The 27,752-nt window shown below is 45.9% G+C and overlaps 1 protein-coding gene across 1 annotated transcript in view; it reads left to right on the top strand.

The window, feature by feature from the left end:
- Positions 1-26,587, top strand: part of LOC120021860 (seizure 6-like protein) — a 65,027-nt gene extending 38,440 nt beyond the window's left edge. The window contains exons 2-17 of the mRNA XM_038965705.1: positions 1,241-1,531; positions 2,013-2,152; positions 6,002-6,197; positions 9,679-9,864; positions 10,053-10,224; positions 10,384-10,550; positions 10,668-10,862; positions 11,195-11,333; positions 20,404-20,600; positions 21,209-21,403; positions 21,784-21,975; positions 23,586-23,780; positions 25,030-25,065; positions 25,748-25,862; positions 26,325-26,430; positions 26,558-26,587. Coding sequence (XP_038821633.1) covers positions 1,241-1,531; positions 2,013-2,152; positions 6,002-6,197; positions 9,679-9,864; positions 10,053-10,224; positions 10,384-10,550; positions 10,668-10,862; positions 11,195-11,333; positions 20,404-20,600; positions 21,209-21,403; positions 21,784-21,975; positions 23,586-23,780; positions 25,030-25,065; positions 25,748-25,862; positions 26,325-26,430; positions 26,558-26,587 — 2,552 coding nt within the window. The remainder of the gene's footprint in view (positions 1-1,240; positions 1,532-2,012; positions 2,153-6,001; positions 6,198-9,678; positions 9,865-10,052; positions 10,225-10,383; positions 10,551-10,667; positions 10,863-11,194; positions 11,334-20,403; positions 20,601-21,208; positions 21,404-21,783; positions 21,976-23,585; positions 23,781-25,029; positions 25,066-25,747; positions 25,863-26,324; positions 26,431-26,557) is intronic.
- The last annotated feature ends 1,165 nt before the right edge of the window (positions 26,588-27,752 follow it).

Here is a 27,752-nt window from a genome sequence, read left to right as displayed (position 1 = left end):
TCTCTCTCTCTCTCTCCCTCTCCCTCTCCCTTCGCTCTCTCTCTCCCTCCCCTTCTCTCTCTCTATCTCCCTCCCCCTTCTCTCTCTCTCTCTCTCTCTCTCTCACTTTCTCTCTCTCTCTCCCTTCTCTCTCCCTCTCCCTTCTCTCTCTCTCTCTTCCCCTTCTCTCTCTCTCTCTTCCCCTTCTCTCTCTCTCTCTCTCTTCCCCTTCTCTTCCCCTTCTCTCTCTATCTCTCTCTCTCTCTCCGCCATGCCTGACTGCCTACCCTGTCTCTCCTCGCCCAAAGAGTCTGTGGTCTGCCTGTGTGAGTGTGTGTGTGCATGTGTGTGCATGTGTGTGCATGCAGGTGGTGTGTATGCATGTGGCGTGTGCGCGTGTGCGCGTGTGTGCATTCTGCCTGTTTGTGTGTGCAATAAAGAGCAGGTTATTGGGCTGGGCTGCTCGTCCTGATGCCAGATCGCCCCAGTAGTCCTGATAACAGTGGAACAGGCAATATAACAGACAGTAGAACAAACAGTGGAACATACAGCAGAACAGACAGTGGAACAGACCGTAGAACAGAGAGTGGAACAGACAGTAGAACAAGCAGTGGAACAGAGAGTGGAACAGAGAGTGGAACAGACAGTGGAACAGACAGTGGAACATACAGCAGAACAAACAGTGGAACAGACAGTGGAACAGACAGTAGAACAGAGAGTGGAACAGACAGTAGAACAAACAGTGGAACAGACAGTGGAACAAACAGTAGAACAGAAAGCGGAACACGGTGAAACTGGACAGTTTCCTGCTCCAGACAGGCCCTAACACAGCCACACTCTCCAGACATAGTCACGTAGTCACATAGACACGCAGGGGAGAAAGGTTTTCAGGAGCTTCCCTTTGAGTTCCTCAGTCCTGCTGGTTTTTGCTTATCCATGTAATGTTATACCAGGCTAAAACAGGTCCTAACACAGCCACATCACATTCACTAGACACACAGAGAAGAAAGGCTTTCTGGGAGCTCGGAGCTGTCTCTCTCTTTGCTCCAGCTTAAGCGTTCACAGCAGGCCCTCCAGTTCCTCAGTCCCACTGGTTTGCATTTCTCCCTGGAAACAGGCCCGGCTGCAGGAGATCCCTAACATAGAATGAGTATAAAATACAATTATTCTCAGTGCTAAAAGCAGCACAAGTGTAAAGACTACATATCACCTGTAGTCTCACTCTCTTTTACACATTATTTTTCTCTCTCCGTTTCTCTAGGTGAAGTTGACTCCACACCTCCACCCTCCTCCCCCTCCCCTTCTCAAGCCGTAGGGGACACAGACATAGACTCATCCCGAGGGAGAAGTTCCGTGGTTGGGTTAGTGCCCAGGGCGGGGATGGGTGCCACTGGTGATCTGCTCGAGTCATTCCTGGCCCAGAAGGATCGTCTCCTCTACCAGACAGGGGGGGTGGTCCTGCCCTCTGCTCAGCCCCAGGACCTGCTGCCTCTCCTGGGCAGAGGACTGAGCGTGAGGGGCCTGTCTGGAGGTCTCTCTCTGGATCAGCAGGGTCTGTTGAAGAGGATAGGATCCCTAGTCTCACAGCCCCACGACAGTGGACCCCTCCTCCCGTCACAGCCCTCCCAATCCGACAACAACCCCATCCCCTCCTCCCAGCCCGGGACACACACATCCACACACACACCGCTGGGACAGCGAGATGAGGTCACCGCTATTGTCATGGCGACCATGGCTGCAGACACACCTTCACCAGGTATATGTTAGAGAATGTTCTCAATGTTAGAGAACGCCTCGTCCTTTTTACAGAAAGCAGTTGTTTACCTTTCTCTGACTGAAGACATAGATGTGCTTATCTCACCAGCATCTTGGATTACGCTGTGAAAATAAATTGCTTTTCCAATATTTTTCCAGTATTGTTTGTCATCTCCGCTCCTCACCTCCTCTTCTGTCCCCCTCCTCTCCTCTCCTCCCCTCTCCTCTCCTCTCATTTCCTCCTTCTCTCCTCCCCCTCTCCTAAACTATCTCTCCAGCTGTGTCTGGCTGTATGGTGAATTTCTCCGACCCAGAGGGATACATAGACTCTTCTGACGACCCCCCTCTACCAGATGGAACATTTCTACACTGTACATACACTATCACTGTGTACACAGGCTATGGAGTCGAGCTACAGGTAAACAAACACCCACATTGACACACACAGGGTTCATATCGTCATGAGAAAAAAAACTGGTTGTGTTTTCCAGGTGTGGAAAAGTCATGGAAATTAATTTCATAATGTCGGTTAATGTCATTTATTTAGGCACAATTTTTTTATATTTGATCAATCAAATAAAAATCAACATGTCAGCCAGGATCGGAATGAGACTAGCGCATTCTATGTTTGCGCGCATCACCAGCATGTGTACGAGACGAGTGGGCCGTTGCTCAAGGAGAGATGAGACAGTTGGACATTGTAGCAGCAGGTAAGCCTATAAAATACGATAGAGAACAGACTAATAACTAAGTAGACAATTCAAAACATACACTGTATATTGTATCCTCGAATTAACTTTCAGCTATTATTAGCATGTATAAAAACAATTACGTTCTACCGACGCTCGCGAATAAGGTCATACAAAGTCGATTTGCTTTTTTGAATGATTCATATGATTCATTTAAAGGATTCTTTTTGACGAAATGAACGATTCACTTCGCGATTGTATTAGTTGGGATTCGGTTAAATCCTGGTGAATCGATCCATGTGAACCCAAACAATAATTTGTAAATCAGTCATTTTAGGATAAAATGTTAGATGTAGCCTTTTGGATTCTGTGCCTTTCAAAACTCGTTTTGTGCATACTTCCAGTTGATTTGGCTAATCTATTGTATGGGACATTGCATCACAATAGCCTGCAAAGTGTAAACACTTCTAAGGTAGCTAAGATAAATACAGTATGACTAAACTAGAAAATATACCTTTCCAGAAGACCATTTGTGGGCTTTCTTCAGTTGAATTAAAATATGTGTAGCCTACCATAGCCGTTTGCTCTTTGATATAATGAATGAGCGAATTTTTCAAAAGGCATAAAAAAAATGACTTGGTTGTATTGTTGCTATGTTATACATCAAGGGTGGTCAGCCATCCTCCAGGAGAGCTAATGGGTGTGTAGGCTTTTATTCCAGTCTCCCCTCTAACAAACCACTTTTTCTTTTTAATTAGCTGCTCAACCAGACCTTTGATAAACTGTCTCTGATGTGTTTTAGCAGGGATTGATCAAAAGCCTGCACACTCTCCAGACTGAGCGTTGACCACACATGTGTTTTATACAGGTATTCTACTTTGTGGGGGGGGGGGGGGGTGCTTTACACAATGACAGGAGATGGTACATGGGATCAAAGGGCAGTCTCCCAGTGTCGATACCACATCATGCTTACTTTTTGATACATACATAGAGACACCGGCAGTTGTTGATCATGGAAATGTGGTTAAAAGTCATGGAGAAGTCACGAAATTCCATCTGTCACAATATGTATGAACCCTGCATACATTCACACTCACAAACACGCGCCACCCAATTATATGTGATAAAGTGAAAATCTGAGGCTGCAGTCCGAGACAGCAGAATATTTTTTTGACAAAGGTTGCAGGATCATTTTCTTTAGCCTGATTTAAATAGGCTATGTTTATGCGTATAATTTACCCGATTTTTTTTTTTAGGCTATTTGTTAGTCAACTTGTCTAGAATTAGATACATTAAGCTTCTCTGCTGTCATTGTATGTTGCCCTTGAAGACTAAATAAATACTTGCTCACCAGAATAATGTCATAAATGGATAGAATGAATGCTTCAATCTAGTTGACATCGGTAATGTTCTCTGTCATCTCTGCTTTTTTTCGAGGAGCAAATACATTTAGGGACCGGGGATAAAATGCAATAACAAAAAAGACGGAAAAGATTTTCTGTGCAAAATGTCCAAATGATATCAGTTTGACCGGTTGTAAGGAAATAGAAAGTTGTAAACGACCCAACATGTTTCTGATAAGATTTCAGTTGGGCTTGGATCCATATTTGATGTGTTTGAAATGCTTTGATGATTTGATGATTTGATGATGCTGATAAAGACAGCACTTCTACAGACGGTCTCTAACTGCACATTCACATTCTCTCAAGATGATGAAAGAAATCCTATTTCTCCGCTCCTGTTCCCGAGTAAAAATGTTGCCTACATTTGGTATATCATTTCACTGCAAGAAATGCTTAATTCTGCAGGAATTTATAGTAATGCCTCAATCAGAGCGACAGCGTTTTTGCATCAATACTGCGTAATAAATTCTGAAGTTAAACTTTTTTCATTATGTAATCCAACATTTTAGTGGATATGTGTGCAACAAAAATTCTACATTCACTTCCTTTCATTCCTTTTGCAAGTATTTCTGTCAAGTCTCCGCATACAATTTGATGCATACGTTCGATACATCCAACGTATGCACCACACAGAGGCAAACGCAGCGTTCCATTGGAAATGAATGTACTTCTGGTGAACCAAAATGCAATATACTGTCGGTCTGATCGAGGCTTGAGAGGTTACAGACCTACTTTCAGTGTTCAGATTTCAGTTTCCATTTAACAAATCCTAACAGTATGCTACAGTTCCCTTGACGTGCCATTGGCCTATTTGAAGTCCCTGTCTTGTGACTGTTGAATTTGTATAGTGGTCCCGTGTGGCTCAGTTGGTAGAGCATGGCGCTTGCAACGCCAGGGTTGTGGGTTCGATTCCCACGGGGGACCAGTGCAAAAAAAAGTATGAATGTATGTACTTGTAAGTCGCTCTGGATATGAGCGTCTGCTAAATGACTTAAATGTAAATGTATAGCGCCTCACAATCATCACATCGCCGACACTGCTATCATCCCCTTTCACCACTTCACCAAATCTTTCCCAAACATGACTTTTCTGGCCCTCCCTTCTCTTTATTTTCAACTCTCTGCAGCTTTTCTCTTATTAAATTAAACTCCAACATTGTCCTTTTTGCCTGAGTCGATCGACGTTAACTTTCTCTGTAAGGCATTTAAGATATTGTTTTACATTTTTACATTTTAGTCATTTAGCAGACGCTCTTATCCAGAGACAGTAGAGTGCATACATTTTTTTTTTACATACTGAGACAAGGATATCCCCTACCGGCCAAACCCTCCCTAACCCGGACGACGCTATGCCAATTGTGCGTCGCCCCACGGACCTCCCGGTTGCGGCCGGCTGCGACAGAGCCTGGGCGCGAACCCAGCCCAGCCTGGGCGCGAACCCAGAGACTCTGGTGGCGCAGCTAGCACTGCGATGCAGTGCCCTAGACCACTGCGCCACCCGGGAGGTCTAAGGTTTTCTCTTTATTCAACCCACCCGCCCTTCACCCTTCCACCCATCCTTCATCCACCCAATATTTCATGACCCTAAACCCACCCGCCCCGCGGATATAACCATGGGGGCTGCGGGTTAGGAGTCAACCCGCGCAACACTAATTCACGAACGCATCTACACACACACACACACACACACACCAGTGGAGGCTGCTGAGGGGAGGGCGGCTCATAATAATGGCCGGAACGGAGTAAGTGGAATGGCATCAAACACATAGAAACCATGTGTTTGATGTATTTGATACCATTCCACCAATTCCGCTCCAGCCTTTACCACAAGAACGTCCTCCCCAATTAAGGTACCACCAACCTCCTGTGGCACACACACCGATCTGTGTTGCAATAGTTGACTCTGTGGTGATCTCACTCTGACCCCTAGTGGTGTCTGCTGGAACAGCACCCTGTCCTCCACACAACACTGGGGCTGTTCCAGGTCCTCTTTTTTGCAGTCATGCTGCACATATTAGAATATTTCTGTATCGTAGTAATCTTGGTTCATGAGATGTTAAACTCTCTCACACCGTCTTTCTCCACCCCCCTCTCTCTCTCTTTCTCTCTCTCTGCCTCTCTCCCTCTCTCCTTCTCTCCCTGCCTCTCTCCCTCTGTCTCTCTCTCTCTCTCTCAGGTGAAGAGTGTGAATCTGTCAGAGGGAGAGCAGCTGTCAATCAGAGGGGTGGATGAGGGTGGGGCCTTGCTAGTTCTGGCCAATCACACACTTCTGGTGGAGGGTCAGGTGATCCGCAGTCCGACCAATACCATCTCAGTATACTACCGCTCCTTGCCTGAGGGGGGCATGGGCATGTTCCAGCTGCACTACCAGAGTGAGTACACACAGGCACACACACACTCTTTCATGTTTTGAAATCAAAGCCTTCATTAAGTCCTCAGGTGCTGTTGATTCTCTGTCTACCTGATCTGTTAATTGCCTACCCACTTAATCTTGTTTTGAAATCAATTAGCGCTGTGATTGGATGTGTCATATCAATTAGCTGATTGGAACTCTGATGAATTGGTTGTCATCTCATCTCTGCCCTTTGATAGTGTAGTTGTGTGTGCACATGATTGTGTGGTTGTTTGTGTTTGTATGTGTCATGTGTAATGTCTCTCATCTCACCCCTGTGTACTCTCTGGCTGCAGTCAGAGTGTACACTTAAAAGACACACCCTATCCCCTCAGCCCTCAAATTAAGTGGACACTTCTGATGACGTATCATGACGTCTGACGAGTATACACTTGCAGGGCAAGGGGCGAGGGAGGAAGGAATGGATTTTAAATGGACCACCCTTGGCCGGAAATCCGTCACTCCTTCATCCCGCGATGATTATTTTCAGCCACCATTAGCTTGTGGGTGCTTTATATGCGCTACAGTCAATTATGAGTGCATGTCTACTTATATTAAATATATAATTATTAATATACGCTTACTGTATGATCGCTAGCAAATTAATTAGCTAACTAACGTTAGCCTGCCTAGCTGGAACTTCTGAAGAAGGAAAATGTTTTATTTCTACAATTTCCAAAAGATAACCAAACAAAAACATATTTACTTTTTATGAGACGTGTTGGTGCCGTCATGTGCATTAGTAGCAGAATTTCTACATCCGAAGTGAACATAATTGTACACTCGCCAACTCGACTAAAAACGAGGGCAGAGGGTCTTGCGTTGCAAACTTCCCTTGCATGGCTAATCATTTGGACCTTCCTCCAGGATTCCCCCAAGGGAATAAGGCGAGGAGGGTAAGTGGACAAGGGTGTGTCTTTTATGAGTATGAACCGCAACCTCTGTGTCAGTTCAGATGTGACAGGGCTGGACAAAGATGGTGGATAAATGAAGATAGTTCACTCGTTTACCATTGAAAAATAAATGGTCAGTTCCGGTCTGCTTAACAGGGTAATTCTCCCATAGATGCCAATGCAATAGCTTAGTTCGTTGACTGTAATGTAACCAGAAGAAATTAGGGAGTGGGATGCCTCGCTTCCTCCTGCGTCTCTGGATAGATGAAGTCAACGTGGCATGAAAACCACCTGCCTTTCCTCTTCTCCTCTATCTATTATCCTGGCCTGTCCTGTATCTATTATCCTGTCCTGTCCTGTCCTCTATCTATTATCCTGGCCTGTCCTGTATCTATTATCCTGGCCTGTCCTGTCCTCTATCTATTATCCTGGCCTGTCCTGTATCTATTATCCTGGCCTGTCCTGTCCTCTATCTATTATCCTGGCCTGTCCTGTATCTATTATCCTGTCCTGTCCTGTCCTGTCCTCTATCTATTATCCTGGCCTGTCCTGTATCTATTATCCTGTCCTGTCCTGTCCTCTATCTATTATCCTGGCCTGTCCTGTATCTATTATCCTGTCCTGTCCTGTCCTCTATCTATTATCCTGGCCTGTCCTGTATCTATTATCCTGTCCTCTCCTCTATCTATTATCCTGGCCTGTCCTGTCCTCTATCTATTATCCTGTCCTCTCCTCTATCTATTATCCTGGCCTGGCCTGTCCTGTCCTCTATCTATTATCCTGTCCTATCCTCTATCTATTATCCTGGCCTGGCCTGTCCTGTCCTCTATCTATTATCCTGTCCTCTCCTCTATCTATTATCCTGTCCTCTCCTCTATCTATTATCCTGGCCTGGCCTGTCCTCTATCTATTATCCTGGCCTGTCCTCTATCTATTATCCTGGCCTGTCCTGTATCTATTATCCTGGCCTGTCCTGTCCTCTATCTATTATCCTGGCCTGTCCTCTCCTCTATCTATTGTCCTGTCCTCTCCTCTATCTATTATCCTGGCCTGTCCTCTCCTCTATCTATTGTCCTGTCCTCTCCTCTATCTATTGTCATGTCCTCTCCTCTATCTATTATCCTGTCCTCTCCTCTATCTATTGTCCTGTCCTCTCCTCTATCTATTATCCTGGCCTGTCCTCTCCTCTATCTATTGTCCTGTCCTCTCCTCTATCTATTATCCTGGCCTGTCCTCTCCTCTATCTATTGTCCTGTCCTCTCCTCTATCTATTGTCCTGTCCTCTCCTCTATCTATTGTCATGTCCTCTCCTCTATCTATTATCCTGGCCTGTCCTCTCCTCTATCTATTGTCCTGTCCTCTCCTCTATCTATTGTCCTGTCCTCTCCTCTATCTAGTATCCTGTCCTGTCCTCTCCTCTATCTATTGTCCTGTCCTCTCCTCTATCTATTGTCCTGTCCTCTCCTCTATCTATTATCCTGGCCTGTCCTCTCCTCTCCTCTATCTATTATCCTGGCCTGTCCTCTCCTCTATCTATTGTCCTGTCCTCTCCTCTATCTATTGTCCTGTCCTCTCCTCTATCTATTGTCATGTCCTCTCCTCTATCTATTATCCTGGCCTGTCCTGTCCTCTATCTATTGTCCTGTCCTCCCCTCTATCTATTGTCATGTCCTCTCCTCCATCTATTATCCTGTCCTGTCCTCTATCTATTATCATGTCCTCTCCTCTATCTATTATCCTTGCCTGTCCTCTCCTCTATCTATTATCCTGGCCTGTCCTCTCCTCTATCTATTGTCCTGTCCTGTCCTCCCCTCTATCTATTATCCTGTCCTCTCCTCTATCTATTATCCTGTCCTCTCCTCTATCTATTATCCTGTCCTCACCTCTATCTATTATCCTGGCCTGTCCTCTCCTCTATCTATTATCCTGTCCTCTCCTCTATCTATTGTCCTGTCCTCTCCTCTATCTAATATCCTGTCCTCTCCTCTATCTATTATCCTGTCCTCTCCTCTATCTATTATCCTGGCCTGTCCTCTCCTCTATCTATTATCCTGTACTGTCCTCTCCTCTATCTATTATCCTGTCCTCTCCTCTATCTATTATCCTGGCCTGTCCTCTCCTCTATCTATTATCCTGGCCTGTCCTCTCCTCTATCTATTATCCTGGCCTGTCCTGTCCTCTATCTATTATCCTGGCCTGTCCTCTCCTCTATCTATTGTCCTGTCCTCTCCTCTATCTATTATCCTGGCCTGTCCTGTCCTCTCCTCTATCTATTATCCTGTCCCGTCCTCTCCTCTATCTATTGTCCTGTCCTCTCCTCTATCTATGATCCTGTCCTGTCCTCTCATCTATCTATTATTCTGGCCTGTCCTCTCCATGATCTATTATTCTGCCCTGTCCTCTCCTTTATCTTTATTCTGGCCTGTCCAGTCGTCTCAGATCAAATTAGAACAGGAAGCCAACTGTGGAACAGAATAGCATAAAATATAATGGGAGAATGACAGAATGGAAATCTCTGTCTCTTCCTCTCTCATTCTCCCCTCCTCCCTGCCCCTCTCCCCCTGGCAGTATTCCGTCTGAGCTGTGCCCTGCCGAGGAGGCCTCATTTTGGGGAGGTGTCAGTGCTGGACCTGCTGCCAGGGGGCACTGCCCGCTTCCACTGCCATATGGGCTACCACCTGCAGGGGGCAGTAGCGCTCACCTGCCTCAATGCATCTTTGCCTGTCTGGAGTAGCAAGGAGCCCAGCTGTAGAGGTAGGGAGGAGAGAGAGAGACACATGCAGATGCAGGGACACACACATACATATTCACACACACACAGGGACACACACACATCTCAATGCCATGCTGCTGTCTGGAGCAACAACATGCCCAGCTGCAGAGCTGGGGAGACACAAACACACACACACACACATATAATCATCACCTCTCTCCCTCCATAGCACTATGTGGGGGCTCAGTGAAGAATGCTACAGTAGGGAGGGTCCTGTCTCCCTCTCCCCGCCTGGGGCCCGACGCCACCCAGGACCGTTCCTGCTCCTGGTCCATGGAGGCCCCCACAGCACAGAGACTACACCTGCACCTGGAGAGACTGGCCCTTGGACCCACCGAAAGGTCAGAGAGAGAGGGAATGTGTTTGAGCTTTGAATGTGTAACCTATAATTGTGCTGTAGTCAACTTTTGAAATGGATCAAATCTTCAAGTTGTTTAAAGGTTTGCATATCACAACAATCTGGGACCCATAAAGTGTTCCAATGAAATTTCTCCCCCCAGACTTGTGTTATGGAGCGGTCTGGACGCTGGGTCTGTGGTGCTGTTTGACTCGGGGCGGGGTGGTCCAATACCGTTTGAAGGGGTGATCAGTGAGGGTCCAGCAGTCAGGGTACAGTTCATCACTGACCAACCTAACCACAATACAGGCTTCAACATCCGCTATGAGGGTAAGAGCACACAAACCAGATGAAACGTTTCAGCATACATTCCAACCTTTCTGTCTAACCTCCTCTCTGCTCTCTCGTTTCCATCTCCCGTCTCTCTCTTTCTCTCTCTCTCTGCAGCGTTTAAGCGTGGTCATTGTTATGAGCCCTACCTGCAGAATGGTAACTTCAGCACCACTGACCAGGCCTACGGTGTTGGCGCTGTGGTGCAGTTCAGCTGTGATACTGGTCACTCTCTGGAGCAGGGGCCGCCAGTCATAGAGTGTATCAACGCCAGAGACCCCTACTGGAACGACACGGAACCACTCTGCAAAGGTGTGTGTGTGTGTGTGTGTGTGTGTGTGTGTGTGTGTGTGTGTGTGTGTGTGTGTGTGTGTGTGTGTGTGTGTGTGTGTGTGTGTGTGTGTGTGTGTGTGTGTGTACTTCTGAAACTCCTATGGTGGCATTTTCTTTCACATTGAGAGAGTTCTGATATCAAGCTGTGAGGCGTTTTATCTTTAACGATACAATTTGACAACACAGAGTTTTGAATGTGAAAATATACAGTTCCTTTTTTTTTTAAATTGGGATATCTCCCCCCTCTCTCTCTCTCTCTCTCTCTCTCTCTTTCCTCCCCCTCTCACTCTCTCCTCTCCCTCCGTCTCCAGCCCTGTGTGGGGGAGACCTAGCAGGTCCTGGGGGTGTGATCCTGTCTCCCAACTGGCCAGAGTGGTACGGAGAGGGAGAGGACTGCAGCTGGAGGATACATGTAGGGGAGGACAAATGTGTGCTGCTCGACGTACAGCTGTGAGATATATACACACACACACACACACACACACACACATTAAGATTAGTTCCAACCAAAATGTGACTTTTAACCCCTCCAAAAGACATACACACTAGAGGTCTTCACGGATCCACCTGTACCCGAATACTGAGACCCAGAATTCTCAATAATGTCACGGGTCTGGGTTGGATCTGATATGATCGCCACGGGTATCGGGGAAGGCCTATGTGTCATTTTAAATGACTTGTCCGGAAGGATCCATACAGATCCGAACGCGACTGCTGCAGAAGAGAGATACATTGGATCATTTTATGCTGCTGCTCTTGCTTTTCACGAGAGTGGCGCGTATAGCTTGTTGTTGTTGTTAGCCAATCATACGTCATCAAGGCGGCTAAGGGCTACAGTAATAGAGCCTCCGAGTTGGGCAAAAGTGAGGAAATATCTAATCAATGGGAAGATGGAATTAAAACGATGGTATGAAAAGTTAAAGGAGAAGCTACAACAACCAAGAGCCAAAAGGTAGGCTGCTACTTCATATTCTGAAGGGAGTTGTTGTTGTTTGTAGGCTAACTGTGTAGGACGAGAAAGCGCACGCAGCCTAAATTAGCCTGGCTAGCCTAGCTTAACTAACTTCTCCCGGTTTGACGCAGCTACTATGGCTCCTGTCAGCTTGGTTGGTTGCTGTCTTTCGTCTCTTCCTCCCTCCTCCCTGTTCCCGTGTCACTCGCTCACACTCACAGTAGCCTACACACACAGCACGGCCCCTGCTAGAGCGTCACTTCTCTCTACCTCCTCTCCCTCACACTTTATCTGCTCCGGTTAATAAAGTCGCTTCAAAATTGACTTTTTTTGCTGCTTCCCTCACTCGGACCGGGTCTGGATCCGACCAGGTCTATGCGGAATGGGCCTAGTTGTCCTCGGATCCATTCGGAACGAGTCTCTCTCTATATTAAGAAATATATATTTATGCATATCGGGTCGTAAAGCTCTATGTTCATGTCTAAACGGCCTCTAATACACACAAGGTTTGGGGGGCTGCCACACTGGATGCTGTTGTTGTGGGGGGAGGGGGGGTTTAAGTGCATAACGGCAGGCAATGGCATCTAGGATTTGATATGTCCCGCCAGATTCTTCTGGTCGTGACCTGGGATTTGAACTGGCAACCCTCCGGTCACTGGTTCGCCTCTACAACCACTAGGCTACCTGCCTGCCACATACAAACTGACACATACACACACCTGTCAGATTTCTGATGGTAATAGGTTGTTAAAGTAGCCAGGTGTTACTCATCACCTAGCCTCTGAGGTCATCAAGCTCCCAGCATTCCATCTGACTCATCCAGCGTTTAGTCTCTGACACGTCACCCCATTACCTCACACTGAGTCAGTGGCGATTTTTTGCATGACAATCTTGGTGGGGCAAACTCAACACGTTTTTAGATGGTTGCCGGTGAAGCCACTACACATCACTAAACAATACCTCCATGTTAGGGCCTACATAAAGCTGATCCAACAGCAGAGCTCTCTTTTCAGCACCATGGAGTGAATCCTTACCACTGCTACATGTGGCTATCAGCGGAGACTCGTCTGGCAGCGAAACAGTTCATTCAGCCTCATTTACTGCCTTTTGAAGAAAAAAAACAGCTGACTTTCTTAAATAAATATGGTTTCTACTGACTCCTTGTGGATTTATGTAACTCGATAAGAACGCATTCTCCTTCAATAATAACGAATACCAACATGACTTTTGAACCAATTATTACCTTTATGTTCAGTAAATTCATCATGTTGGTTCTCATATCATTAACACTTCGCTCGAAGTATAAGCAAGTGCACGTGGTTCGTTCTGCGTTGTGTACTTTTAATTAGGACTATGCCACAACTGGAGGTCTGCTGGTTGGAGTATTTTTATTTGCCCTGCACACGAAGAGACAACACACAATATTTTAGCCCTTGGCGCAGTCACAGCTCTCAGCCACCTCGCTAGCCGAAGGTCAGGCAAAAGAGAACAATAAGGGGGTACGGAAATACAGATAACCCGCGATGGGCCAAACCAAAATATACAAAACTTTTACAATCACGTGTATGTACAATATAGATATGAAAAAGTGTTTGTACACCAAAAACTAACATTAGCTATGCAGCTGTAATTATATTTTAAAAAACACACTGAATTATTATTATTATTATCAAATTATTAACATCCCCTCTTGACTTGGCCTATTTCAATTGGTCCTTGTGTGCAATTTGGTGCATAATCTAAGTAAACAACATCACACTTCTACATGCAAAGCAGCAGCGACGGGGAATGCCTTCGTTCAGCGCATTCGAAATGGACAGCGACAGAAATTCAGATAGACGTTAGTACAGATAAATTCAGCGAGATGTTGAGGCCTTAACTTTACTCTTAATTAAGTCACCCCAGAGAAAGAAAGAGAGGGGGCGCGGATTCAGCGGTTATGTGGTCTGAAAAGGAAGGAAAATACAATCACAAAGATCCACTTATAGACATTATACTGACGCACAGACAGCGCAATATGACCTGGAATTACATGGGTCTATTACTGAACTTTTTGTTGAATACAAATGTTTAAATGTGAAGAGACGGTCACTGGTAAACATGGTTACAGATCCAACAACATTATATAGTATCCCCTCCTTTTGGAGAAAAGCACATGAGCTCTTTATAATACGCAAAGTAAGCAAAACGATTAAATACATCATTCTAACATTGCCTAAAATTATTAATAAGATACTAATGAGAGAGACCTATATACTGTAAGCAATATAACAATTGAGATGTACAAACTATGGCATAAGGGAGAGATGAGTGGATAAGAGGCAAGCCGCAATAGCCTATACGCCTATTCGTTTAGCTACCCAATTTAATGCGTGCTATAATTCGGGCGAGCACATACCTATTCTCTTCCGTTTGTTGGTTGTGAAGGTCATGGCTGTCCTATATGCTTTGTCTAGCTGATTCACAACGTTTGATGTCCCCAGTACTTTCCGTCTAACTGCGTTGTCTATATGTGATGCACAATTCTCATGTTTTGAGACCCTTTTAGACAGATGTTTTAAATCCGCAGTCAAATGACCTAGTGGCCTCATGGGTGGAATGTTATAAATACACCTTATAGATTTTTTATTTTTACGCAGGAAATCCGGTGTTTCTGTGTCAAGCTGTTTTGTTATGTGTCTGTGTCTGTAACGGTTTTCCTCCTCTTCTTCCGAAGAGGAGGAGTAGTGATCAGACCAAAATGCAGCGGGTTTTGAAAACATAATGAATTTATTAACTGCCGAAAACGAACACGAAAACAAACACTTGGAATGATTACAAAATAACAAAACGAACGTAGACTGACCTAAACCATGAGAACTTACATATAACACGAAGAACGCAGGAACAGGTACAGACTATAACAAACGAACAAACAAACGCTACAGTCCCGTGTGGTACGAACAAACATACAGACACGGAAGACAACCACCCACAAACAAAGTGTGAACAGCCTACCTTTATATGGTTCTCAATCAGAGGAAACGTCAAACACCTGTCCCTGATTGAGAACCATATAAGGCTAATTACCAACGACCTAAACATAGAAACACAAAACATAGAATGCCCACCCCAACTCACGCCCTGACCAACTACACACATACAAAAACAACAGAAAACAGGTCAGGAACGTGACAGAACCCCCCCCTCAAGGTGCGAACTCCGGGCGCACCCCTAAAAACTCAAGGGGAGGGTCTGGATGGGCATCTGTCCGCGGTGGCGGCTCCGGCGCAGGACGAGGACACCACTCCACCATTGTCTTTGTCCCCCTCCTTAGCGTCCTCCGAGTGGCGATCCTCGCCCCCAACCCTGGTCTAGGAACCTTCACACCGGTCCCCCCTAGATAATTCAGGACATAGAGGTAGCTCAGGACAGAGAGGCAACTCTGGACTACTGGCAGCTCCGGACTGAGTGGCAGCTCCGGACTGAGTGGCAGCTCCGGACTGAGTGGCAGCTCCGGACTATAGGGCAGCACCGGACTGGCTGGCGGATCCTGGCTGGCTGGCTCTGGCGAAGCCTGGCTGGCTGGCGGATCCTGGCTGGCTGGCTCTGGCGGATCCTGGCTGGCTGGCGGCTCTGGCGGATCCTGGCTGGCTGGCGGCTCTGGCGGATCCTGGCTGGCTGGCGGCTCTGGCGGATCCTGGCTGGCTGGCGGCTCTGGCGGATCCTGGCTGGCGGAAGGCTCTAGCGGCTCCTGTCTGGCGGACGGCTCTGAAGGCTCATGGCAGACGGGCGGCTTTGCAGGCTCAGTACAGACGGGCGGCTTTGAAAGCTCAGTACAGACGGGCAGTTCATGCGGCGCTTGGCAGACGGACAGGTCAGACGGCGTTGGGCAGACGGGCAGTTCAGGCGCCGTTGGGCAAACGGGCAGTTCAGGCGCCGTTGGGCGGACGGGCAGTTCAGGTGCCGTTGGGCAGACGGGCAGTTCAGGCGCCGTTGGGCAGACGGCAGACTCTGGCCGGCTGAGGCGCACTGTAGGCCTAGTGCGTGGTGCCGGAACTGGAGGTACCGGGCTAATGGCACGCACCATCAGGCTAGTGCGGGGAACAACAACAGGGCACACTGGACTCTCAAGGCGTACTATAGGCCTGGTGCGTGGTACCGGCACTGGTGGTACCGGGCTGAGGGCACGCACATCAGGGCGAGTACGGGGAGAAGGAACCGTGCGTACAGGGCTCTGGAGACGCACAGGAGGCTTGATGCGTGTTGCCGGAACTGGAGGCACTGGGCTGGAGACACGCACCACAGGGAGAGTGCGTGGAGGAGGAACAGGGCTCTGGATACGCACAGGAGGCTTGGTGCGTGGTATCAGCACTGGTGGTACTGGGCTGGAGACACGCACCACAGGGCTAGTGCGGGGAGCAGTAACAGGACGCACAGGAGGCTTGGTGCGTGGTGTAGGCACTGTCTTAACCAGACGGCTCAGGACGAGTATGGAGAGCGGTACCCGGTGACATCAACTCACCAACACGTTCTGTCGGACGGATGCCGTGCCTAAAGCACCAAACCAGTACATCCCTCATAACTCTCTCTTCCAATTTCTCCATTAACTCCTTTACTGTCTCTGCGTCACTCACCTCCAACACCGCCCTCACCGGCTCCTTACGGTAAGCAGGAGGAGTTGGCTCACGTCTCCTGACTGACCCAACTACACTTCCCGAGAGCCCCCCCCAAGAAATTTTTGGGTTTGACTTACGGGCTTCCAGCCTTGTTTCCGTGCTGCCTCCTCATATCGCCGCCTCTCAGCTTTAGCTGCCTCCAGCTCCTCTTTGGGGCGGCGATATTCTCCTGGCTGTGCCCAGGGTCCTTTGCCTTCTAGGTCGTCCTCCCATGTCCATTTCTCCAAATAATTCAGCCTCTCCTGCTGCCGCTGCTTGGTCCTGGATTGGTGGGTGGTTCTGTAACGGTTTTCCTCCTCCTCTTCTTCCGAGATACACATCTTGTGAATCCAGCCATCATTTCTGATTTTTAAAATGTTTTACAGGGAAGACACAATATGTAAATCTATTAGCTAACCACGTTAGCAAAAGACACAACTTTTTTTACTCCACCATTTTTTTCCTGCATAGGTAGCTATCACAAATTCGACCAAATAAAGATATAAATAGCCACTAACCAAGAAACAACTTCATCAGATGACAGTCTGATAACATATTTATTGTATAGCATATGTTTTGTTAGAAAAATTTGCATATTTCAGGTATAAATCATAGTTTACCATTGCAGCCACCATCACAACTCTCACCAAAGCGACTAGAATAACTACAGAGAGCAACGTGAATTACCTAAATACTCATCATAAAACATTTCTGAAAAATACACAGCGTACAGCAAATGAAAGACAAAGATCTTGTGAATCCAGCCAATATTTCAGATTTTTTAAGTGTTTTACAGCGAAAACACAATATAGCATTATATTAGCTTACCACAATAGCAAACCACACAACAGCATTGATTCAAGCCAAAAATAGCGATAACGTATAACCCAGCAAAAGATATACATTTTTTCACTGACCTGCTCAGAATTCTTCAGATGACAGTCCTATAACATCATATTACACAATACATATAGAGTTTGTTCGAAAATGTGCATATTTAGCGGCACAAATCGTGGTTATACAATGAGAAAAGTAGCCAAGCTGCCAACAAAATGTCGGGAGAAATCTTGGGAGAGGCACCTATTCTAATCGATAACTAATCATAAACTTGACAAAAAAATACAGGTTGGACAGCAAATGAAAGATACATTAGTTCTTAATGCAATCGCTGTGTTACATTTTTAAAATTAACGTTACTACGACATACAGCGTGCGTTAAAGCGAGACCGCACGGAAATTAATGGCGGATTATGCATTTTACATTTTTCAACAGAACAACGAATTAACAGCATAAATAGTTCTTACTTTTTGATGTGCTTCCATCAGAATCTTGGGAAAGTTGTCCTTTGTCCAAAAGAATCGTTGCTCGGTTGTAGAATGTAGTCTTCAACGTTGCAATTAGCAGTAAACATTAGCCATGTGGGCCAGACATCCCCAACTCCATAGAACGCAACACAAATAAATACCCGAAAATCGCAATATACTGACATAAACTGATATAACTCGGTTTAAAATAACAACATTATGATGTCTTTAACAGCTATATCGAATAAAAACAGAGCCGGATATATCTAAGAGCTATAACCGGAGCTTTCTACTACGACATGCCAAGGTCCTTCCTGCGTCAGAGCGAAGTGAACAAAGACCGGACCCTTCGTTCCCAAGCTATTTATAACCTCTCAGATCTGCCTAGAGACTCAAAGAGATTTCAAATCTCACTATTCGCTGACATCCAGGGGAAGGCGTATGCAGTGCATCTCAACCAATAGAAGACAGGCAAATTAATAAACTGACCTGGGAACAGCTTGCATAATTCTGCATTCTCACATCCTCATAGGAAAAATGCTCTAACTCGAGTTCTGTTTTACTCACAGATATAATTCAAACGGTTTTAGAAACTAGAGAGTGTTTTCTATCCAATAGTAATAATAATATGCATATTGTACGAGCAAGAATTGAGTACGAGGCAGTTTAATTTGGGAACGAAATTATTACAAAGTGCAAACAGCACCCCCTATTGAGAAGAAGTTTTAAACAATTAATGAACATGCACCTGTGGAACGGTCGTTAAGACTAACCGCTTACAGATCGTAGGGAATTAAGGTCAGAGTCATGAAAACTTAGGACACTAAAGAGGCCTTTATACTGACTCTGACAAACCCCAAAAGAAAGATGCCCAGGGAGGAGGCATGAGGACTGCAGATGTGGCCAGGGCAATAAATTGCAATGTCCGTACTGTGAGACGCCTAAGACAGAGCTACAGGGAGACAGGACGGACAGCTGATCGTCCTCGCTGTGGCAGACCACGTGTAACAACACCTGCACAGGAACGGTACATCCGAACATCACACCTGCGGGACAGGTACAGGATGGCAACAACAACTGTCCGAGTTACATTTTGATTTTGAACCCCCCCCCCTTTGTTCAGGGACACATTATTAAATTTATGTTAGTCACATGTCTGTAGAACTTGTTCAGTTTATGTCTCAGTTGTTGAATCTTGTTATGTTCATACAAATATTTACACATGTTTTAAGTTTGCTGAAAATAAACGCAGTTGACAGTGAGAGGACGCTTCTTTATAGCGTGGTTTGACGTCATTTTTGTCTGCGGCCAATGACCTTGAGCCTTCTTGGACAGGCACGTCCACTGTAAATCTATCGTAGGGCTGCAGGAGGGCTTGATCTTCCTAGCTCTCCCACAGATTCTGCGGTGACGTGGTGTCCCCATGAGTGACAGAACTGATGGGGTCAAATTGGGGTCATGATAGGGCTGCACCAAATGTTTGATGTATTATAATAATTGATTATAATATGTTGTGTTAATAGAAGGGGAGGGACTGTGGGACCCCTCCTCCTCTACATTTATAGGGTCCTAGACTATAAATTAACAATATATATATATTCACTGTAAGGTTTTAGAATTGTTCCACAGTTTTTTTCTAAGTCTCCGCATCTTATAAAGAAATGGGGTCGTGAGAAAGCATTTCAAAGATAAACAAAGAGCCCTGCAGGGGAGTAGAAGAGATAAGAGGCTAGTCAGACATACCACTATAAATCAACTTGGGGGAGTGGGCTTTTACTGCTGAGGCCTTAGAAAACACTGGAACTATTGTATCTCTTGCAAGTTAGTATAGCTGTGTATGCATGGACTTGGTCTGATGAGTAGCAGGTGATGATGTATGCAGTGACATCACAGGGGGTTGACTACAAGCGTGATAAAAGCAACTTGGACTTTTCCTATGGGGCGGAACTCATGAGAGACATCAGTTGTATATGTGATGTTTGATCTTTGACTTCTGTCTACAGCTGTATTTTGATTGAAATTGTTATGATTTATAAGTGTACATTTTGAGTGTTCCTTATTTGTTAAGTAAATAAAACGGAACCAACAGAACCCTGAGCCAATCACGGCACAACTAGAGATAAACAATGCCTAAGCTCGCTGGCTGCCCCTCCACTACAGAAAGCACTGAGCTAGGCTGAAACTGCTGCATTTTGGAGCTGCCTTACTCAAAGAAAGAGGCCAAGTTTGTATGCTGCTTTTATTAACTCAAGGATTTTTTTTTTACATTGTTTGCTGAAATGATATGTGACAAGAAATGAATGCCAGAATTACATGCAAAACAGGCCAACTTTTTTGTTGTTGTTTAAACAGGTGGGGTTAAAAACATGAATGGAACTCCATTGCACGGAGTTTGCCATATGGTGCTGATACCATATACACTCATATGTGCTTTGGGGCGTGTTGGATGCGTCCAATTTAAATTCACAATGTTTATGGGCATGACAAATGTCGGCTACTTATTGCCAAAGCAACGGACAATTCCACAGGGCAAAATTACCATTAGAAAAATGTGTGATTCAACAACTAGAAATTGAATCAGCTATGCACTCTCTCCCTTTCTCTCTCTCACTCTCCCCCCCTTCAGTCTGAACCTGAGTGACAGTGACATGTTGACCATCCTGGACGGTGATGAAGTCACCACCCATATCCTGGGCCAGTACGTGGGCGGAGCCGGGCCCTTCAAGATACAGTCCACGACCCCTGACCTCACCGTGACCTTCCACTCCGACCCCGCCGGCCTCGTCTTCGACAAGGGAGAGGGCTTCATCATAAACTACATGGGTAAGCGAGGGGGGATGGAGAAGAGAAGCAGAGAGGGAGGGAAGGAGAAGTAACAAGATGAATTGATGAGAGACGGTAGCCAATATTGGAGGAATAGACGACTTGGATATATGCCTAGTCGGCAGCCGAGTTGAAGCGGAGAGCCAGTGAAAGAGAGACAGAGCTAGAGAGATAAAGAGGAGGCTGAGGAAATGAGAGAGACAGTGTAATGTCCCAGACTCTGTCTTTCTGTCTCCTCTCCCTTTTCTCTTCCTCCACTTTACCCTCCTCTCTCTCTCTCTCGCTCTCTCTGCCCTTATTCAATCACATCCTATTTGTCTCACCGTCCCACTTGGCCTGTGTGTGTGCGGATAAACACACACACAGACACAATTATTTGGAATGCTCTCCACGTTCACACGAGGAAACATGAACATGCAATCACATTAGAATATGCACACTCGATCATTCTATATGTACACTGTACACACCCACACATGTATACACTTCTTTCTACAGAAAATTAGAAAGACATCTGCAACCCTTCTCCTTTGTTATTTTGCATGTAAGAATACATTTATGTAAATCACAATAAGCATTTGTAAATGTTTGTTTGTGTGTCTCCACAGAGGTGTCCCGTAACGACTCGTGTCCGGACCTCCCAGAGATCCAGAATGGCTGGAAGACCACGTCCCATACTGCCCTGGTGCGGGGTGCTCGCATCACCTACCAGTGTGACCCAGGCTACGACCTGGTTGGACGAGAGACTCTGACCTGTCAGCTAGACCTCACCTGGAGCACACATCCCCCCTTCTGCGAGAAGAGTGAGTTAGCTAGGGTGGCTGGGGGAGGGTGTGTGTGTGTGTGTGTGTGTGTGTGTGTGTGTGTGTGTGTGTGTGTGTGTGTGTGTGTGTGTGTGTGTGTGTGTGTGTGTGTGTGTGTGTGTGTGTGTGTGTGTGTGTGGGTGTGTGTTTGAGATTGAGAGTTCTTGCCTAGTAAAAACCCCACTCTGACACCCATTCTCTTCTCTCTCTCTCTCTCTCTCTCTCTCTCTCTCTCTCTCTCTCTCTCTCTCTTTCTCTCTCTCTCTCTCTCTCTCTCTCTCTCTCTCTCTCTCTCTCTCTCTCTCTCTCTCTCTCGCTCTCGCTCTCGCTCTCGCTCTCTCTCGCTCTCACGCTCTCCCTCCCCCCTCCTCTCTCTTCAGTAATGTATTGTTCAGACCCGGGTCATGTGGAACACTCTACCAGGTCTCTGTCAGACCCTAAACTCCTGGTGGGGACCACCATCCAGTACAGCTGCTACCCCGGCTTCATCATGCAGGGCGGTGCCACACTCACCTGCTACGGACGAGAGCCTGGCACCCCTGTCTGGACGTCTAAACTACCCCACTGTGTCTGTGAGTACTTGTGTGTATGCATGCGTGCGTAGGTGCGGCCCTGGTCAAAAGTAGTGCCCTATATAAGGAATCGGGTGCCATTTGGGCGCAGGCTATGTATGGATGAGTTTGTGCTACAGTTGGAGTGGGCTAAGTTGAGCCAAAGGGGTAAGTTGAGCCACCTTAGATTCTAGGAAACCATACACAAAATGTATCATTTGACCGAAGGAAGAAACTACATGGACAAAGTGGTAAGCAAGTTTGGTCCGAAAAAGGATTTTCCCCAAGTCAAATGAATTTATTGTGTAAGAGGTTTAATGATGCTTGTATCTAAACCAAAGTAGACAATTGTAAGATTGTTTTAAACATCAGTTGGGGTCTCTGTAAGCTTCAACATTAAGTCCTAAACCTAGCATGAAAGTGCATCCTTGTAGCAGTGTAGGCTAATATAGTCAAAATGTTTGCCTTGGGCAAAGTTGAGCCAAAGGCCATGAGGTAACGGCAAGTTGAGTAAGGCATTATCGCAAGGCATTATCGCAGGGATATGAGGTAACAACAGAGCCTGGCTTATGTTAAGTGTGTTAAAAGATTATTAAAATAAAGCTTAAAATGATTAAAATACAAAAAAGCGATTGCTATTGTGTTTGAGAAATAAGGATCAAGGTAGTGGTAGTGTTTCATTCAGTACAGAAATTTCTAGGTGGCTCAACTTACCCCATACCCGGGGTAGGTTGTGCCAAGAGACCACTTTTTTTCTGGACAAGCTATGTTTTCAAAACTGTCATTTTTATATGAATTACAGGGATACACAACATCCTGAAATAAAAGTAGATATCTTTGTTAGACAGAATACTATATTTCCCCTGACGGAGTGATGCTGAAAGTTAAAAAAAAGGGCTCCGCTTACCCCACTCTCCCCTAGTGTGTTTTTCCAGGCCGGGAGGCTGCATGTCGACCGTCAGTCACTGTATAATAAACCTGAACAGTGCAGTTCTCTCTGTCTCTCTCTCCGGTAGACCAGAGGCTTATTTTAATAGCGTTTGATGTTGCAGAGGTAATCTGTGATGAACACTTGATCTCTGGCGGAGACGACTCGACAGGGGCTGTCGCTCTCTTTGTTCTGCTGACACCGCTCCCAGCGTGTATGTTCATAGTTATTAAAGTGTGTATGAGTGTGTGTGTGTATGACAACTTCCTCCTCTCTGCGTTCTCATGGTTGTTAATGTGTGTCTATGTGAATGTGCGTGGGTGCGCGCAGCTGCACGCACGTGTGTGAGGCGTTTAATATGCTAATGCAGTATGCAGATCAGGCCCTTGCCACCTGGAAGAGGGGCGGAAGTTACCCATTAGTCATAGCAGCTCGGCTTGAGGCTGTCAGACCAGGATAGAAGCTGTCAATCAAACACCCTACCCTCCTTATCTGTCGGACTCTGTGACTCACACCTCCTTAGAACCACTTCTCCAGCCCTCTACCTCCAGAACACGGTGTTCCACTTAATTGAGCTATTTCACTTCTAGCATTGATTCAACTGGTCAAGGGCTCGATAAATGTTGAGCAGATTATTGTTGACCCCTTTCTCTCTCTCTCGCACGTGCACACTTTCTATCTCTTTCTCCGTCCCTCGCTCCAGCGGAGGAATCTGTTTCCTGTGAGAACCCTGGTATCCCTGACAACGGATACCAGATCCTGTCCAAGCGCCTCTACCTGCCCAGCGAGTCACTCACCTTCATCTGTTACCAAGGCTTCGAGCTCATCGGCGAGGTCGCCATTAAGTGTATCCTGGGGAACCCGTCATTATGGAGCGGATCACTGCCACTGTGCAGGGGTGAGGCCCAGCCGCCAAGCACCCACACGCCACCCCCGCAGACCTGCATGGAATGGAACATTCCTCACCATGACTTTTGTGGTGGCTTATTTCTGCATTACCAAATGAGGAGAGTTACAAACTTCACCCACCAGTCAGAGTTATACTTAAACTACATCTTTAATAATAAGATAGCACTTGACTTTCAGTGATGCGCCATTTCTAATGAACCATTGAAAGTGACAACAGAAAAGTACAAAGATCTTTTATAGCCAAGATACACCCCTCTCAACCTACATGACGAACCACAGATCTTAGGAACAGTTCACAAAGGGACTTTTATAATTGAGAAAGCAGTATCCCTTAGCCAGATAACATTCGCTATAAATTATCGTTCAGTTTGGTCCCTAAAACGAGGTTCTAATCCCGTTCCTTGTACTTCATAGCACAAAAACACCATCTCATCCAATGGCATAAATGAGTTGCAGATACTCCCATCTCAAGTAAACCCCCTCTTGACCCCACTCCTGGACAAGCTCACTGAGGGGAGTGAGCCTCTAGGTCATACACTATCCCAGGATAAGTGCAACATCAGAGAGGACATACAATGGTTCCAGACACTGACATACACCTCCCCCCAATGGGAAAAGGAGGGAGTGACTGGCGCACAGACATTGTGGAGACAAGTAATTGGTTCCTCCTTAATCACGCCATCCCTTCACATGGTTTAACAGATACATTCACATATGAAGACAATGTTCCATCCTGTCCTCTTCCCTTTCTGATATTCTGCATAGCACCAGAGAGACATGTAAAAGACAAGCCTGACCTCTCCCCTCTCTGGGCCCCAAGTGACTGAGCCCCAGCTGAGGGAAGAAATGCAACTGCCAACACTAGAGTCTATTAGAAATACATTCTAATAAAAAGTATATCACATAAGAATATTATGCAGATATGACATCTTAATTACTTATGTTACCCAACTAATTCTGATTCATCCACCACACTTTCCACATAGACATACTACATGCGAATGGTGCTTGTTTAAGTAATGATAATGTCCATGTGCATGTTACAGCTCTCGGCAGCCATATTTGTAGTTCCTCCACTCTCTGTAGTTGTTTAAGACTGCTGGGCTGTGGTCAGAAGTAGTGCAACTACATAGAAAATGTATGGACTCTAGACAGCCCTAGAAATACTGTATCTGCCACCAGTATGGTATACCTCATCTACCCTGTCAATGTCTGAGAGAATGTCTGATGTCTTGCAGCCAACCATGACTGCTTTGGCAACCATGCTTTGGAAGGTGAGTTTGTCTGTCTCTCTCTCTGTGAGCCTGCCTGTCTGTCTCTGTTTTTGTCTGTCCGTGTTCTTGTCTGCATGTCTCCCACTGGGCACACACTGGTTGAGTCAACGTTGTTTCCACGTCATTTCAATGAAATGATGTTGAACCAACGTGGAACAGACGTTGGATATTACATCTGTGCCCAGTGGGCTGTCAATCTATTTTTTTTTAGCAGATCTTTGTTTGTCTAATTATCTGGGATACAAAAAAATATATATTTAAAGAACCAACACTTGCACTCGACACCCCCCCCTTTTCTAGTTCTGACTTTGCCGATAACTATTTTATTGAGGAAAAGTGTACTTACTATGCCTGTGATATGTGGTTGTCCCACCTAGCTACAGTATCTTAAGATGAACGCACTAATTGTAAGTCGCTGTGGATAAGAGCATCTGCTAAATGACTCAAATGGAAATGATGGTGATGCACTCTTTTCCCTAACTACCTGTATGCTGTATTAATTGTCCATGCGTGTTCGATTCGCTTTCATATTTTTTGCCTTTTGTAATTCTCATCTGTTGTGTTGACCTTTTCAATGAAGCCACCACGTCTATTTCTCATTTATTTGAGTATTTTTATTCCCCCCTGCTCTCCTCTTCCCTCCCCTCTCCTTTCCTCTATCTATCTCCCCCATCTCCTCCAGTCGTTGAGGCAGCAGCCGGGTCAGGTCTGGACGGTGGCAACATGGCATTGGCCATCTTCATCCTTGTACTTCTGCTCTCCGTGCTGCTGGGAGGAGCCTACGTCTACATCACACGGTTAGACCACACACCCTCTCACCTCAACATTGCTTATTTGAATATAGCTGAATATTCTGTATTCAATTCGGTTTAAAAGCTATATTGTCCATGGTCATATGGAAACTCTATGACGATTGAATAAACACAAACTGCCCTGGCTACCTTCCTATTTGACTGTGCAGCCTTTGACATGGTTGAATAATAGGAGGCTGCAACGTTACAGAACATTCAGATAGGAATGTATTGGGTAGAACAGATATTATTCTCTATCATATGATATTATCATGTCAGCTGCTCTACATGTGACAATTCTATCTGCCACGTGCTGAACGTTTCACCTCAATGTATAGACTCAAATGAATGAGATGTGATGTCATACTCTCTCTCTCTTTCTCTGCTCATGGAAACAGTGGCGGTGTCCTGAAGGTTCTGGGTGTTTTTATACTCCTAACACCATGCTGTTCCTCTCTTGGCCACCAGGTGTCGCTACCACTCCAACCTGCGGCTGCCGCTCATCTACCCGCACCCCTACAGTCAGATCACTGTGGAGAGCGAGTTTGACAACCCACTCTACGAGACAGGAGGGGTGAGGAAGAACACGCACAAACACACACACGTACTGAAAACACACACACGAACATAGTCATTGTATGAGACAGGAGGGTCCTTACTACTGGTCTTTTAACATTTCTCTCTCTCTCCCCCTCTCTCAGGACAACCGTGAATATGAGGTATCAATATGAGGACCATCTCCACTGTTGGAATCCCAAAATGAAGCATCCACCCCTCCGACCCATCCCCCTACCATTCCTCCTCCTCCTTAGACCCGCCCAGGTGGAAGTTATGTAAATACAGACTGACTATAGTCTTGCCCCTTCCCCCCATGATCCCATGACCCTGTCCTCCAATCACAGAGAGAGGAATGAGAGAGAGGGAAGATGAGTCGGAGAGGCAATGGGGGACAAGGGAAAGGGGAGGACAGGAGATACTGTGAAAGGGGGCTGCAGGATTTGGGGGATAAAGAGACTGAAGCACTTGTGAAAAGTTGTCTATTTACTCATGTGTCTACCATTAGAGAACAAATACAGAGACAGGGAGGGAGGGAATATGTGAAGGAGAGAGAGGGGGAGAGGTGAGGGAGAGAATGGGAGCGAGAAAGAGGAGTGAAAGATAGGAGGAAGTGACCTCACAGGAAGTGAGGTCATTATCTCTTCCTGGTTGTGCCCCATCTTCCTGCCTGCAGTCATTTCTAAGGCCTGGTTTTAGACCAGTTTATAGTACTGGTTTTACCGTAGTAACTGACCTGTACAAGCTCAACCAACCATAACAACACCAGAAGAGACCACCACAAGATGATGTATTTATTTTGATGTAAATGTGATGTTTTATGCGGATTAATGAATGTACATTTTCATTTTGAGAAGAAAAGATGTACCATGCTACTGACTTCCCTAAATAAATGGTAAAAATAAAAAGTATGAAAGAATCTTTCTATTAAAATAAAACACACGCACTTGTCTTTGTTGTCAGTTATTTATTTGAGTGTCCCTCCCTTTGTCACAGGGCAGAACAGGGAACATGAAGAAGATAACATTCTCTCCTCTGACACTGTGCAGTGTTGTCCTGCTAATGCAACAGTATATCCACACACGCACGCACACACACACACAGGCTATGTCTCAATAATCCTTCACAGCTCCTAGTCTCCTTTCCTTCAAGAACACAGTCTGGTAGGTAAAAGAACTAGATCCATGCCAGACACTGGACTTTTGTGTGCACTTCCAGTCACAGGAAGGCTGTCTGGCGATCAAATGTGTTATTTGTCACGTTCTTATGTGAAGATCCTATACCACCATCTCTCACACACCAGGGATGACAGAGCTGTTGGAACTGGTTTACTTTCATTCT

This window comes from Salvelinus namaycush, chromosome 26 (genome assembly GCF_016432855.1).
Source record: "Salvelinus namaycush isolate Seneca chromosome 26, SaNama_1.0, whole genome shotgun sequence".
Classification (NCBI taxonomy): domain Eukaryota; kingdom Metazoa; phylum Chordata; class Actinopteri; order Salmoniformes; family Salmonidae; genus Salvelinus; species Salvelinus namaycush.
This window is presented reverse-complemented; position numbering and strand designations above follow the sequence as displayed.